The sequence below is a fragment of the Olea europaea genome, chromosome 15 (genome assembly GCF_002742605.1).
Source record: "Olea europaea var. sylvestris chromosome 15, O_europaea_v1, whole genome shotgun sequence".
Lineage (NCBI taxonomy): Eukaryota > Viridiplantae > Streptophyta > Magnoliopsida > Lamiales > Oleaceae > Olea > Olea europaea.
In genome coordinates, this window is record NC_036251.1 from 13,063,517 (window position 1) to 13,080,192 (window position 16,676).

General features: G+C 34.5%; 1 protein-coding gene across 2 annotated transcripts; it reads left to right on the top strand.

Moving 5' to 3' along the window:
• The first annotated feature begins 14,748 nt into the window (after positions 1 to 14,748).
• LOC111410222 (transcription factor TCP9-like) lies at positions 14,749 to 16,271 on the top strand. Of its 2 annotated transcripts, none has more exons than XM_023040475.1 (2): positions 14,749 to 15,842; positions 16,079 to 16,271. In XM_023040475.1, the coding sequence occupies exons 1-2, from the start codon at positions 15,013 to 15,015 to the stop codon at positions 16,146 to 16,148; spliced, it is 900 nt and encodes a 299-aa protein (XP_022896243.1). In that variant the 5' UTR covers positions 14,749 to 15,012; the 3' UTR covers positions 16,149 to 16,271. The 2 variants fall into 2 exon arrangements, with proteins under 2 accessions (XP_022896243.1, XP_022896242.1); XM_023040474.1 differs by having other exon boundaries at positions 14,749 to 15,834; positions 16,071 to 16,271.
• The last annotated feature ends 405 nt before the right edge of the window (positions 16,272 to 16,676 follow it).

Below are 16,676 nucleotides of genomic sequence, written 5' to 3' on the forward strand. Positions count from 1 at the left end.
GGTTGTAGATCAAGAACCGGATAATTGAACAAAAATCGAATCTCTCTAATTTTTTTTAATTTAGTTATTTTAAATAAGTCAAATTATTTTATTTTTTCTAAATAAATTTGCTAATTAGCCCAAAAATATAATTTTCCTATTTCTAATTTTCAATCCAAGCACAATTTAATTAAATTGACCTAAATTTTACCTAAATCTATTACTCTACCATAGTACCGTTTCTAGATTTTGGAGAAATCGAATTGAAACTTGACCGTTCTTTCTTTAATTATTGTAAGCTCGCTATCGTCTTCTTCTTATGATTTTAACAATCAAATTTATGAAAAACTCAGCAAAGAGAGACGTAAAAGACATATAAAATTGGACTATATTATTTTAGAAGAGTTAAGATTGAACATGTAGTTAAATTAATTTAACTTTATCAATATTAAAAAATTAATTATACTACAGAACTTGAAAACCAAACCGAACCGAATGGAACCAAACACGAACAATTTCATAATTAAATTTGGACCCGACGATTTCACTTACTAAATACCTGAAAATTTCGAATCCAATTAGGAATGTCAACCAACCTAGCCGAAACTCAAGGCTCGAGCTTGAACAAAATCAAACGAGCTTTTTCAAACCTGAGCCAAGTCGAGCAAAAGCTCGACAAAAAAAGGTTTGGCCCGAGTTTTCGGCTCAGGCCTTAGCGAGCCGAGCGAAGCTCAAGCCTGAGCCTGAGCCTGAGCCTGAGCCTGAGCCTGAGCTTGAGCCGAGCTGGCTCTTTTTTTTTTTTTCAAAATTACAAATTTAACATTTTTTAAAGAATTTAAAAATTGCATAATTTATACGAGTTACAAATTAAATAAAAATTACAACTTATAAAATTGGGTGATTTATACGAATTAGAAATTAAATAAAAGTTACAACTTACAATATTCATCCTTTTTTCAGGCTTGGAATCAGCTAATGATGTAGGAGGAATTAAAGTTGTACACGAATAAAATATTTCGTGTATAATTTTTCTAGAAACGAATAAATTTAAAGATTACATATTTTTTTGAAACAAATTATTTTAAAAACTTGCAACACTATGTTTGGATCTACGGCAACTTTTCGGCCATCATATTGTCAACATGTTCTTGAATATGTAGTTCCGCACATTCTCAGTCTTTCAAGCATATTAAAGCCTTCAATATATCTTTTTTTTAGTTTTGAAAGTTCATCTGATAAAATTCAACCACCTAAACTGAATGCAGTCTCTGATACTATGGTAGACACTGGAGGTATTAGTAGATCACGTGTAATTTTGGATACAATTATATATTGCCTTTTGTTATACATTCACCAATTTAGAAGACTAAATTCCTATAATTCTTTTGGTTGTAACCACTACGAACGTCCATGCACATATATCTAGCTTAGTCATAGGGAATTTCAAGATTTATAACACTGACATTTATTGCTCTAAACATTGATGAACTAAAATTAAATTAGGGAACACTTGTATTACCTTGCAAATAATTCCATAAATCATATGAATTTGTTGAAATATTTCTTTAAAAAAAACTTTGGAAAGTAGAACTACACTGGCCTTCTTTTCCAGAATAATTATTATACATTTCACATAACATAGATTTTGTATGCACATGTGATAATTCCATATTCATGAAATTTGAAATTCCCATTACAGTGGCTTTGTACCAGTCAAATCAAGTCGAGTGTCCATTAATGAAGCTAAAATAAATAAACAGGACAACTCTTCCCGATATTTACGAAATTTTAACTCTATAGAGAATACTACGTCAGCAAAAAATGACAAATTCTTGTATTTATGAAATGTTTGTGAGATGTAGAAAAAATGTTGTAAAATAAGTGAAAATGTAGGGTAATAAACATCGCTATATTCCTTTGTAGTATCGAAAAAAGATTTTAAAAATTTTTTCATGTGAAATGCAATGAACCATTCTCAATCTTTCAAATTATGTTCGGGTCCGTATGTATGCCTACCATTATAATATAGTGAAATCATTTTATCGTAATTTTCACACGAATGTAACATAAGATATGTAGAGTTTCATCAATGTGTTACATCAGTGATGAATTATTTCTCTTGTAAGCTATACTCTGCACACAAATTATTAAATTCATGCTTTCTTGCTGGTGACAAAATAATAAAATTTATTGCTTGTCTAATTTTATCTAAATGAGAACTTATATGTTCTAATCCACTTTTTACAATCAAATTGATCATATGAAATACACAACATTGATGAAAAAATAAACTTCCAAATGTAAGTTTAAGATCATCAATAAATCTTTCGATAATACCTTTGTTTACACAAGTATTATCAAAAGTAAAACTTCGAAATATATCTTGTATACCATATTCATGCATGACATCTTTTAAAACCATGTATATGTTAGTAGTATTATGAGGATATTCTACATATCTGAATGAAATAATCATTTTATGTAGAAGCCACAGGTGATCAATATAATGAGCCGTAGCAGCAATATAATATTTTCTATTACCACCGGTCCATAAATCAGATGTAAATGATATAACACTATTAAAAAATTTTAGACTTTCAATGGCAACTTGTTTTCTTTTGTTATATAATTTTATAGTATCCGAACGAAAAGTATTTCTACAATAAGAAAAATATCTTGTTGGAGATAGTTCTGCACGAGCCGGGTAAAGCGTATCAAGTCTATCGTCATAAGTGGCATCTCTACTGCTGCTGCCACTTAGTCAGCCATTCCTTCACGAAATCTTTCCTATGAATATACAAATCTAGAAAGAGTAGAACAAGAACCGTCAAACACTAATCAGTCTGTTTTGGGTCGAAATCAATTGGTTTCGCTTTGCAACTCCTTAATATGTGTCTATTCAAATACATTGTACTCGAGCTCCGGGCTTCCAACTAAGTTCTTTGTCATAGTAATTGCAACACGCTTTCCAAATATCTACTCCATTTTGAACACTAATTTTTTTACGTGTCATATGTTGCCAACAATTCGAGGATTCTTTTTTCGACCTTTTAATCTCGAGTACTTCTTCCTCTTCAATATCCTCCAAATCAATTGGAACATTTTGAGATGCATTGTAACCAGATGGAGTACTCAAGTTATCCTTAAACTGATTAAGTTCATCACTAATAAAATCTATTTATAATTAGTATAATACAAAATACTGAATATTAGAGTAAAAGAAATTGAATATGAGAGTAAAGAAAATGAAGTTGAAACTTGAATCTATAATACTTCAAGTTAAAATCGATTGAAACAAATTGATCTGAAACTTAAAAATTTACCTCGTATTTATAGTAAAAAAAATCCATTTTTTTTGAAATTTGAAATTCGAAAATTTCAATTTACGAGGCTACCTCATAAATTGGCAACTATAGCTACCATATAGCTGATGTCGCAAGCAGCTAGTTGCTGTAACAGCAGCTTTTGTCATTTTTTTTAAAATTGTTTTTTTTAAATTTCAAATTAGTTTTTTTTTAATTTCTGCTCGGCCTAGGCTCGTCACAAGCCTTTTCACAAACCAAAAAGATCCTTGACACGAGCTGACCCATGTGGTCGTCGAGCCACAATGGGCGGGCCCTAAAATGGGGCTTGGCTTGAGCCTCGACTTGCTTTATTTGAGCCACGGGCCGCCATAGCCATGGAGCCGATTTGACATCCTTAGGTCCGGTTCGGTTCTGACAAGAATCGAACCAAACCAAACCATGCACCCTATTAAGAATTGAGACCTATTTGATATGATCTCTGGTGCGCCATCAATTTCTAAGAATTCATTGATTGTTGGGAGAAGGTCGAGGCCAAGAATCGAGCTAAGTTGGGGGCAAATTGGGAATGATATAGTTGGCCAAGTGGTTGATCAAAGTTGTGGAGTTCCCAATGTGGAAGAGTACAAGGTTGAGATCAAATTTCATCAAGGGAATGAGGGCTGGAACACCTGAGAACAAGAAGCTGAAAATCGGGTTTGGAGCATAACTTGGACAGCTATGCGACCGCACGCTGTAAACTCCATGCGGCCGCATACAAAGGTGCAAGGAAGAATTGGGACCTGACGAGCTGAACCATGCGACCGCACCAATTTTGCCCATGTGGTCGCACCACTGTTTTTCGAGACATAATTTTTCCATATTCGCGAGATCTTCTACTTTATCTAGGATTCTATTCTTTTTTGTAATTTCCATAATTTAGGAGATTTAGTTCGTTTTTAAATTATCTCCTAGTATTTTATTCCTTTTAGTTTCCATATAAATTGGAATTTTATTCACCATTGAAAAGACTTCGATTGCAACATTGCTGATCGGGTTCGCATCATTTGGTATCAGAGCATAGGCTCCAAAATCGAAGGTTATATCTTTTCCTTTTCTTGTTGAGTCAGTTTTCTTTTCTTTTTTAATTGTTCTTGTTGTTCTTGGAGTCAGTTATTTATTTCGAGTCTTTAATCCAAAAAAAAATTCAAAAGTTGTTTTTTGGATTCAATTTGCGTCCAAATCAACTTCCGTTCGTTCCGTTAGCGTCGTAATCAAATTTTCTATCTAGTGAGTCAAAAAATAATCAAAAACTTTACTGTTCACTGTTCGAAAAAAAAATCAAGTCATTTGGGTTAAAGAAAAAATTGTTATTGTGTCAAATTCCAATTCAAGAACCACTTTCTTGAATTCATATTAAAGTTCCAATCAAGGTAGTCTATTCAATCAGAAATTCAAGACCACTTCTTGAATTTTCATAATTCATTCCAAAGTTTCTATCCATTCTTTGAGCCTTTAAAAATTCCCGAGCCTCACCCACAACCCAATTGAAAACCAATCAATATGCCTGAAAGGATGATGCGGCGATTTGAGAAAATGTTGGTGGATTTGGGAGATTGGATGGATATGATTGAAAAGCGGTGTAGAAATCTTGTTGATGAATTTGATAACTCGGCCATGGGAGAAACAAGTGTGTTGAAGTGTATTATCAATACACCAATCAAATTGGATGCTGTGGAGCAATCACGGGGAAAGATCTTTCAAACTAGATGCCATGTTGAAGACAAGGTATGTAGTTTGATTATTGATGGAGATTGTTTCACTAATTTCGTTAGCAATACAGTTGTGGAGTTATTAGGATTGAAAACGATGGCACATCCAAAACCTTATAAGTTGCAGTGGTTGGATGAATGTGGAGTGGTTGGAGTATATAGGCAAGTGAAATTAAGTTTCTCATTTGGAATGTACCACGATGAAATGTTGTGTAACGTCATTCCATTGCATGCTTGTAACATTTTGTTGGGTAGACCATGGAAGTGTGATAGGAAGGCGAAATATGATGGAGTCACAAATCGCTACAGCTTTACCAAGGATGGGAGATATATTAAGCTTGCATCGTTGACACCACGACTAGCATATGAGGATCAATGCACGATAAAAAATAATGCAGAGAAGAGATTGAGGGAAAAGGGTGAGAAAAATATTCAACAAAAAGAGAGTTTGAGAGAAAATAGTGATGTGGTTGATTTTGAGGAAAAAGGAAAAATGCCACAAGAGAGTGAAAGAGAAATTGAGCGTGAAAATAAAAAAGGGGAAGTAGAGTTGCAGAAAGAAAATGAAGAAGAGTTTTCGAAGGGAAATGAGGAGTTGAAAGTGAGCTTAAATGAAGAGAAGCGTTAAGTTGAGGGGCGTTGGAGAAAACTAACATTCCCTCCCCAGATTTGCTAATTTTGTTTTGCAGGGTACTGAAGATTTAATTTCAGAAATTAATCCTAATGGAATGCCACCCGACCCAAGAATTGATCAGCAACAACATCCTAGCTAGAACATTCTCATGACACCGAAAGTAGAATTTGTGATCCCTGAGGAAGTGACAAAGTTTCAAATGCCATGGAAGGACTTTTTGTGCAAGGAATTCTTACACAAGGGTTTGAGCTACAAAGTTGACTTCCCGAAAAAAATGCATCCGTTTGAATTGACGTCACTAAAATTGCCTAGGCCGAGTAAAGCAAGGAATATGCACGGAAATTCATCGAATAAAGTTATTCTTAGAGTATTTCATGCTTGCAAAAGGCAGCAATTGAGACGGGTGCACTTTGATATGTGTGAGGATGATTGGATTTATTTATGCAAGAGGCGAATAAGGATTCAAAGGAGGTCCAAGTTTCATCCAAGAGGTGACAGGCCTTTCCATGTGATTGCCATGATAGAAAATAAAGGATACAATTTGGGTGATCAAGCTTTGGATTCGAGGTCGAATCCTTTCGAAGAGAGAGGGGATGATATGATCTTGGGTGCGCCATCAATTTCCAAGAATTCATTGATTATTGGGAGAAGGTCGAGGCCAAGGATCGAGCTAAGTTGGGGGTAAATTGGGAGTGATATAGTTGGCCAAGTGGTTGATCAAAGTTGTGGAGTTCCAAATGTGGAAGAGTACAAGGTTGAGATCAAATTTCATCAAGGGAATGAGGGCTGGAACACCTGGGAACAAGAAGCTAAAAACCGGGTTTGGAGCATAACTTGGACAGCTATGCAACCGCACGTTGTAAACTCCATGCGGCCGCATACAAAGGTGCAGGGAAGAATTGGGACCTGACCAACAGAACCTTGCGACCGCACCAGTTTTGCCCATGCGGTCGCACTACTGTTTTTCGAGACAGAATTTTTTCATATTCGCGAGATCTTCTACTTTATCTAGGATTCTATTCTTTTTGGTAATTTCCACAATTGAGGAGATTTAGTACGTTTTTAAATTATCTCCTAGTATTTTATTCCTTTTAAAATTAGGTTTTTAGTTTCCATATAAATTGGAATTTTATTCATCATTGAAAAGACTTTGATCATTGAAAATAGAGATTTTTCTCGTGAAGTTTCGCTTCAAACTTTGTTCTTAAATGGACGATTTGAACTTATCAAGAAAGTAATCTCTTGTGGCGTTCACAAATCAAGGGAGATTTCATAAATTGGGTAATCACAGGGTTAAGATATTCATGTAATTGTCTTGGTTTCTAGTTCGATAATTTATTAGGTCAAACTTACAATTCCGGATTTTGATTTCTACAATCGTGTAATCAAGAGGTCCTTCATAGTGCTATTCTTCTTGGGTTGCTTAGTTCACTATTTTGGGGTCAGATCCATAAACTTTGGTCATATTGGCGTTCTTGGGATCCGATTCAATATCCTGTGGGTTCGATTGCAACCTTACTAATCGGGTTCACATCACTGTTGTTTCAAACTTACTATTTCTTGAATACATATCCAACATTTCAACACAATACACTTCCATAGCAAATTGTAAAATGTCAATTTAAAATGTGTCAAAATGTCAAAAAATATATCGACGTATTTGTTGACCTCAATTTTTGTATAGATAACATGGTCAACATGTAGGTTCTCCACGTAGGTAACTTACTGTGCACAGTGGCGAATCGTTAGTCACTCATGACGTTTTTGATAATTGTGGAGACGGTCGTGAACATCCCGACGTTCAAGTCAGTTGATGATGAAGAAAAAAGGAAACAACACACCTTAATCTCAAGATAATAATACAAAGTATATGTTTAAGTGTATAGAATTGCATCAACATTCAAATAGAAATAAGTGTGAGTATTTATATGGGAAAATATGGATTTGGGACTGTTGGATGTAGGGACACATGGTCGCATTTGCTGGCCAAGACATCCCATACTAAGTATCAATCAATTGAACCATAGGTGATAGGCATTTAATGTTCCCTAATGAGTGGATTTTTGTGAATTGACATTTTGACATCTGTTTTACAAATGTAACATCAATCAATCGTGTACATTTTATTTTTGGCTACATCTTTGTACAAAAGATCATGCTTTACATATAGGTAAGGCGACGTGATATCGCACCAGCAACAACATTCCACCTCTTGACTTTCGATGAATACCATTCCGAGGCGTATCACTTCAAGGCCTCGACCTAGCCCACAGATGTGCTAGTAGACTATCTCACCTCAACATTTCAACGGTGCACGGTGACTTCAAGCATGGGCCTTGTTGACTTGCTTAGTTGACTGCCATGTTGGCAACGATCTAGAACCTCTTTATAAGAGGCATGGTAGCATTTTCATTTGTGAAGGAGATATCATGTGCTGAAATATCAAAAAAGTAATAAAAAACACGAAGTTCGGACAACATATATGAACTTGATGTTTAACAAGTTATAACTACATTGACCCTTTACCATCACTGAGTTTAAATATTCGGTGCCTCTATTTTTATCCAAAATTTTTATATATTCATCCCATTCGATATCCATCCTTATTAAAAATTTAAAAAATTACTGTTTTCATCGCGTCAAATTTTAGTATTGTCCTTATTAAATTCATTCATTTAAACATTATATCCACACAAATTTTATATATTCATGCTACTCTAAATATATCCCAATACAATTTAAAAAGGTTAAAAAATACTATAATAATCCGATCATTATCAACATCTAATTTGATTCTTGCTTTTCGTTTTCTATATTGCCATGTCAATGCTTTAATATTTAGTTGCAAAGGTTAGTGAATATCTTTTCTTGAATTTATTGGATTCTGTCAAGAGTACACTGCTCAGAGAATCAAACAGATCCTTCCTCAAATCATATATTAATCAATTTCTTTTTTGCTTGTAAGCTAATAATTTTGATTGTTTGTGTTTTGGTTCGTAATTTTAAATTTGTTTCCTTTTGTAATGTAAAAATATTTGGACAGGTATTGAAACTTATTTTGGGATTTCTTGTATACTTTCATTCGTCAAACTGATACTTAAAACAAAGCATAAAAAATAAGGTTCCATTTTCATATCATGAAAAAATTATAACTAAAATAATGTATTGAAGATGATATTTTATGATGATTAGGGTTTTATGATTGAGTAATTATATTACCACTACAAAATTTAATTATTACACCACATTATAATCACACCACAATTAGAATATATTTTCAATAAATATACCACGACAAATTTACAATTATACTCCTAATACAATTAGACAAAAAAAAAAAAACAATATTATGATATACTCATCCTTCCAATATATTTCGTCTTTATTTTATTTTTTCTTAGAATATGTTTTTCTCTTTCTGGTTTTCATCTCCATCTATGTTGACACATTGCAAGTGTTTCATTATTCACCCCCAATAATTTAAGTGCTACATTTATGGCTTAGGTATACTGCCCATTTACCCGCAATAATTAGTTTCCAAAATTTTTTCCCAAGACTTCTCTAAATTTTTAATTCATTGAATTCAAATTTAGCAAGCCAGTTTTCTCCAAATAAGTGTAAACAAACCCATGAAAATTCGTCTTTACCAATTCTAATGTTGTGTTGGTGTTTTTCAACTTCTTTAATTTTTATTTTATTTTATTTTTTTGCTTGTGGATAAATCTTTAGTAATTTACTTCCAGCAAATACATTATGGTGGTGGTGGTGCCTCTGCTTCGGAAGCATAGGCGGCATAAGAAAGAGGGGATCCTTTATTTATCCTAATTAATTCTCAATTCATGACACCACTAGATTAAGAAACAAAAAATAAAAAATAAATTCATGGAATAACACCATATGATATAAATACGTTTACTTTGAGAAAAAGAAAATTATGTTTGCCTCCGTGGAAGAAAGCAAAAGTCACAATCGATGAAAAAGCTATGTACAATTAAATGTTGAAAAGAAATGAGAAAAAAATAAAGATTTTTATTTGTGGTGGAATAATAATTTATTTTAGGCTAATTATGTAATTTTACTTAAGACTATTTAGGTAAATAAGAAAAGTACTAAAAATTGTGGTGTAGTAATTAAAATTTATAGTGGTAATATAATTAACCTTTATGATTTTGGAGGAAGATGATGTTTTATGATTATTAGAATTTTAGTTAATCTACAAACTCTAAAAGAATATAAAAAAGTTCAAAAAATTTTATGAAATAAATATTAGTGGATGAATTTAGAACAATATATTTTAAAAATAATTTTATATATGCGTATTTAGAAAAATTTACATAAGACTAAAAGTAAAATATAATTATCTTTTTGATATATATTTATAATTTGAAGAGTATCGTTAATTGAGATAATTTGAAAATAGGGATATGAATTACATTTAAGATGGACATATCACTTAAAGACATAGATTGGTATTATAGCATTAATGGTCTTCCATAATTTTATTCTAAAAATATATGTCTCATTGAACTAGAAACTATCTAATTCAACATGTTAAATATAAATGTCATAATTTAAACGAACATGTTTTTTATTGGGAAGGTCGGCCTAATCCTCTACTAGAACTATTTTTCTTTAGTTATCAATAAATCGTACTACCTAATGCAATTGATTTATCAATTAAAAAAAACGAATAATGCTCTTTGCACAGAGTTATGTAGCAGGATTTTTTTATAGATATTGTCAACCTCTTTTTTCAAACTGTCAAATAAGATTTTGACACTTGTTTTTCTATTTTTAACTCCTGTCTAAAATTTTTTTATAAAAAAGAATCAATATGTTCACAATATTCAAACCAATATAGCCCCCACTGAATTTGAAGGGTTCCTATCCAAACCAACCATGTGGGGTACGCCCATTTCATCATGTGGGCCCGGAAGTGGTGTCCATTAGCCATAGTGGGCCCTACCTAAAGTGGGGCCAATTTACTTTAATGTTAGTCTAGAACAATTGATGAATAATGTAAAAATTTAGGGCCACCAAAACACCGGTGGTCCACCAACTATAGCTGGCCTCCACCACCACAAGCAACTCCCAAATCCCTCACCCACCCTGGTAGTACCTTCAAAGGTTGAATTGCAAAGTGGAAATTTGTTTAAGTCTAAACTGGATATATAGAAATTATTAAAATAAATAAATAAATAAGTGAATTATATAATAATCAACATATTTCATCGTCATATTCTATTATATGACACCAATCTTGATAGTTTATTTCGTCTAAACTTTACAGTCAATTATATTAGTATCAACGATTATGAAAGATTTTTTTGTTAATGCATCAAAAAATTTGAGGGATCTAATCTAGTTTACGAAATTCATAAAATTTATTATAAAAATAATTGAAAACAAAATCGAGTTTTTTTCAAATATAACAATTGTACGCGATTTAGTAATAATGGTAGTAGATATAGAGTACAATCCATTTTTAATACCATAGATAAAATGCTACAACCCAAGAGTTACTAATTAACCCAAGTAGGTTACAATTTTGTTGGAGGCGAAACAACAATAAATCACTTGTTGATGGGAAACCGTCTTGAGATTAATGGCACAATATGAAGTATAAGATCACAACGACAGAAACAAGATTTAAAGTAAAGAAGAAGAAGAGAAATTAATAGAGGAACCAATTTTTCATTAATAATAATGAGAGAATATAAAGAATTTAGCAATAATGTTTCAACTAAACTGAATGAAGGGGCTACGTATTTATAGGGATGTCCCAAACCTTAGAAATAATACAAGATATGGAAACTAGATCAAAAATGCGTAAAATGAGAAAAAGCGTGTGGCACTGTCACTCGAGTGAAAACTCGGTCATAGGCGAGTGAAAACCATTCTGCTTCAAATCTGTCCCTCTCGCTCGAGCCAAAGTCAGGTGACAAGCTAGTGATAGTGCAATGCCGTCAACTCCGATTTTTCTCTTCTTGAACCCCACTTTGACATGTCCAAGCCCATTACCAAAGCCTAAACCTAATTTTGGTCACAAATCTAATAATCTCTATCTTGACCCAAGTTTCGATGTCACGAATGAAGCTCCAAAATTTCTCCATTTGAAAAATATGTCCGATTGCATCAAAATAAACTGAACAATTCAAACAGTAACCAAAACTCTCCACCTTACGGAAACATCTTCCTCCACCCGGTATCCATAAATGATACCTGAACCCTAATTCTGGTTTCCCAAAATTCCAACGAGGAATTCAAAATTGACCAAACAAGATCGAAACACACCTTATTGCAGAATTCACACAAATGCTTGAACTGATAGACCCTTACTAGAATTGACATCTTCAAACACACCGAAAGCATTATCACTAACATCTGCAACACCGTACTTACGCTAAATGAGTCATACCCTAGCAATTGAACATGATGGAACCGCATAAACTGGTGGCAAAGCGGAATTACCCATTTTCCTTGAATTATCCCGAATAGTGTTCTAAACCGACTCAGAGCCAATCATAAAAGGTAGTGTACCATATTGTATGTCCACCACGGTACCAAACCTATCCAAATGTCTCTTAACTGAATCTGCGTGCCCCTGCAAGATGTACAACTGAGACTTCTTCCTTCCCTTTAGTACAACTCAGACACCTCTTCGGACTTTCAAGACTCCACCTCCACCTCCACCTCCACCTCCACCAAAAAACTTGTATCCCTTTGAATCCAAGGTAATCAGAGAGATGAGATTCTTCCTTTAAGTCTAGAACATGTCGAACCTGCCAAATGCTCTCAAAGTCTCATCTTGCAATCTCAATTTGACCTAAAAATCGATTCCAATTATCCTGCAAGACTGATTATTTCCCATGACAACTCCACATTGCTTCACCGTCTCATATGTTTCAAACCAAGCCCTATTGAGATACATATTAAATGAACACGCTGAATCCAAAATTCACTCCTCATCCGACTTAGATTCCATGTCAGATACGGTCAACACCACATCTCCGCCATCCGAAAAGTCCTCGACAATATTAGCCTCATCCAAATTATCTGATTGCCTCCCATGATTTGCGGTTAAATTACCCTCAGCCTGCAACTTGTCGCAATCATTCCTGATATGTCCTTTCCTCCTGTAGTAGAAACAAAACTGATTTTTGAAGTTCACCCTTGACTTATCTCTTTGTCGATCACACGAGATACAAGAACTTCCTCATCCCTAGATGTAGCTTCAATCAGATGCTTCATCTTCTCCTTTGAGAATAAAGCATCATAAACGTCGTCAATGGTGAGTATGTCACGACTATATAGAATCATGTCCCTAAACGACGAATATGAAGCGAGCAGCAAGTACAACAGGATCAAGGCTAGATCCTCTTCATCATACTTAACCTCCAACATTTCCAAATCGGCAACGATTTCCTTGAACATAGCCAGGTGGTCTTTCAAGGATCCTCCTTTTGCCATGCGATGGGAATACAGTCTATACTTTAGATGCAGTTTGCTCGTCAAATCTTTATCATGCACAACTGCTCCAGTTTCAAACACAAAGTAGCCATTGTTTTCTCCTTCAATACGTCCTGAAGAATGTTGTTGGAGAGGTAAAGCTTTATCTGCGAAAGAGCCTTCCTATCCTTCTGTTGCTTCTCCTCCGTTGGCATCTTATCAAAACCCAACAAAGCATTGTTCAAATTCATCTATGCCAAAATAGCTCTTATCTTTACTTGCTACAAAAAAAACCTTGTATTGCAATCCAACAACGGAATATCATACTACATGGCTGCCATCTCTAACAGAACTCAAACAATCCACACAACCAATAGTTCTGATACGACTTGTTGGAGGTAGAACAGTAATAAACCACTTGTTGATGGGAAAACTGCTCAAAGATTAATGCATAATATGAGGTATAAGATCAAAACAACAGAAACAAAAGTTAAAGTAAAGAAGAAGAGAAATTGACAGAGGAACCCATATTTTATTAATAACAATAATGAGAGAATACAAAGAACTTAGCAATAATGTTTCAATTAAGCTGAATGAAGTGGCTACATATGTATAGGGGATGTTCCAAACCTAGAAATAATACAAGATATGGAAACTAAGTCAAAAAGGCGTAAAACGAGAAAAATCGTGTGGCATTGTCGCTCGAGCGAAAACTTGGTGATAGGCGAGCGAAAACCATTCTGCACCAAATGTGCCTCTCTCGCTTGAGCCAAAGTCAGGCGACAATCTAGTGTGGCATCTTTAACTCCGATTTTTCTCTTCTTGAACCCTACTTTGACATGTCCAAACCCAATACGCGAAGTCAAAACATAACAAATTTCTGATCAGCAAAATGTTTTCTATGGTGGTTAAATTACTAACTATTTTTTTTCGCCCTTGTTTAATTCATTTATGATAATCAATTTTCTCCTTACTCATTTTCAATTACATATTTTTAAACAATTTTTTGTCATATTTTAAAATAATTTTTTATTATTTTTTAATTATACATTCACAAAAAAGTGCTTTTCAAAGAACCACTTATCAAATAATCAAAATTAAACAAGCACTTAAATACAATTAATCCAATCGTAATCCTCCATAAACACATGCAATTCCTCTATCGATTGGATACGAGCACCATTCAAAATTTGCAAGACTTAATATTGGTGTAATTATTTCTTTTAGTTCCATCACTCTCTCGAATGAACTATATAGTCAAGAAAAAAAAAATTGAAAATCAAAATCGATGATTAGTAAGTCATTGGAATTAGAATGCATATCTTGTTTAGTCCATATATGGAGAAAATAACTTTAAAAATGAATACTAAGATAGTTATTAAATCTCTGTTTAATTTCGTTAAAAATAAAATTTGATGAAATGAATTGTTGGAAAGTAATGAATCCTGTTAAATATATGATTAAAGATATAAAAAAAAAAAAGGATGTTCAAACACGAACTAAATCGTTAGTGTTCATGAAAACTCAAAAAATATTAATTTAAGTTTTAGTAAGGCAAAAAGAACCAAGTGACAAAAATAAATTGTAATTCTATTTTTATTATAGTAATAAATAAGCCTTTAATTTTGTTGTGGGTCTTATTACATCATAGAAAACTTCGAACCTTGCCTTCGCGTGGGCCCATGATGCATCTAGTGGGCTAACAACCGTTGGATTTCTTCTATCAAAACAAGATTTCTCCTCTGTTTGTTTATTGAAAATAAAATCTATTTATAAAGCTTCCAAGGTTCATTCCTCTAGCCAGCATTGCTTCCTCCCCAACAAATATCTTTTATCCTAATCCTGTAATACACTACCGCCACCAGCGCCGCCGTGCACGGAGGCTCAGCTACTTTGCATGTCGACACCAACTTCAATCCCATTAATAACTCTCAGGGAAGAAGATCATGACATGGAGGAGAAACCAACCTTTCCACCTATTGGACTTGCACCGAAGCCTCCACAAACTGTACAACCACCGGCTCCTGCGGTGGAGCTGCCTCCGAGGAGATCATCTACTAAGGACCGCCACACAAAAGTCGAGGGGCGAGGGCGGAGAATCCGAATGTCAGCCACCTGTGCCGCCAGAGTCTTCCAGTTAACCCGAGAACTCGGTCACAAGTCCGATGGCGAAACCATTAGGTGGCTCTTAGAACAAGCTGAACCCTCCATCATCGCCGCAACCGGCACCGGTACCATCCCCGCCATTGCCATGTCAGTCAACGGTGCCTTAAAAATCCCCACTACCTCCTCCACCGCCGCCACGGTTGCCAAGGACGATGGTGGCCAGACAGACCGGAAACGCAAACGCCCCACTAACAGCGAATTTGTGGATGTAAAGACTCTCAGCAACAAAATTTCTGACACTAATAATAGTCTCACAACGGCAAATCCTGCAATTATTTCAACGAACTCTACAATATCTGCTCCACTACTGTCGACGGTACCAACTCCGGCCCACGCACTGGTGCCGATGATCACTATGTGGGCTATTCCGGCGGCACCACCAAATGCAAATGCAAATGCATCACCAACTTTTCTTATTATTCCACAGGCAGCACAAAATGGGCATCCATTAGTGAATATTTCCGCGGCTGCAGGGCCTATATCTACAGTTTTCGCCGCCGTGCAACCTGGTGGCGCTAGCATAGCACGGCCACCTCCGGCCACCGAAGTCAATCTTCAGAGTTTGCCGAGTTCAAGTCCTGCAGGTTGCACTACTGTGATTGAGAAATCACAACAAAGACTCAGATGCTGAGGGACTTCATATGTGGCTTTTTCTTGTTTTTGTTACTTTAGAAAGTAAATCCAATTGAATCATGCTTTGGATTTCTTGTAGATTATTTAAGTACTTAAATCAGATCATTTGATTTAATCTTTACAGTATCCCATCAGACAGTAGGGCCCGAAGTCAATCTTCAGAGTTTGCCGAGTTCAAGTCCTGCAGGTTGCACTACTGTGATTGAGAAATCACAACAAAGACTCAGATGCTGAGGGACTTCATATGTGGCTTTTTCTTGTTTTTGTTACTTCAGAAAGTAAATCCAATTGAATCATGCTTTGGATTTCTTGTAGATTATTTAAGTACTTAAATCAGATCATTTGATTTAATCTTTACAGTATCCCATCAGACAGTAGGGCCTTTGATTTTGATTTTGATTTTTGAGGCCCGGTGGCAACGGTGGAGTAGGGGGACACATTTATTTATTAAAATTTTTAACTATTTTATTCAAATGATTAATAGTCTTTTTGAGAATAATTGTTATTGACGAATGTATTTTAAAATAGTAGTTCGATAGAGAATGCGAGACTAAAAAAGAACAAATTTTGAATTTACATTTAATATTATTTTATTAAAAATTGTATAGTTAAAAAAAGAAAAAAAATTATATTTTGAAAATAACAATAATCAAACAAGGGCTAAATAGGTAAACGAGTTATAAAATTTTGAATTTTGTTGGTTTGTCCGAGTTATTTTGCCCGAATAGTTGACATTCTCTCCCGTACACGTGGATCCCGCGT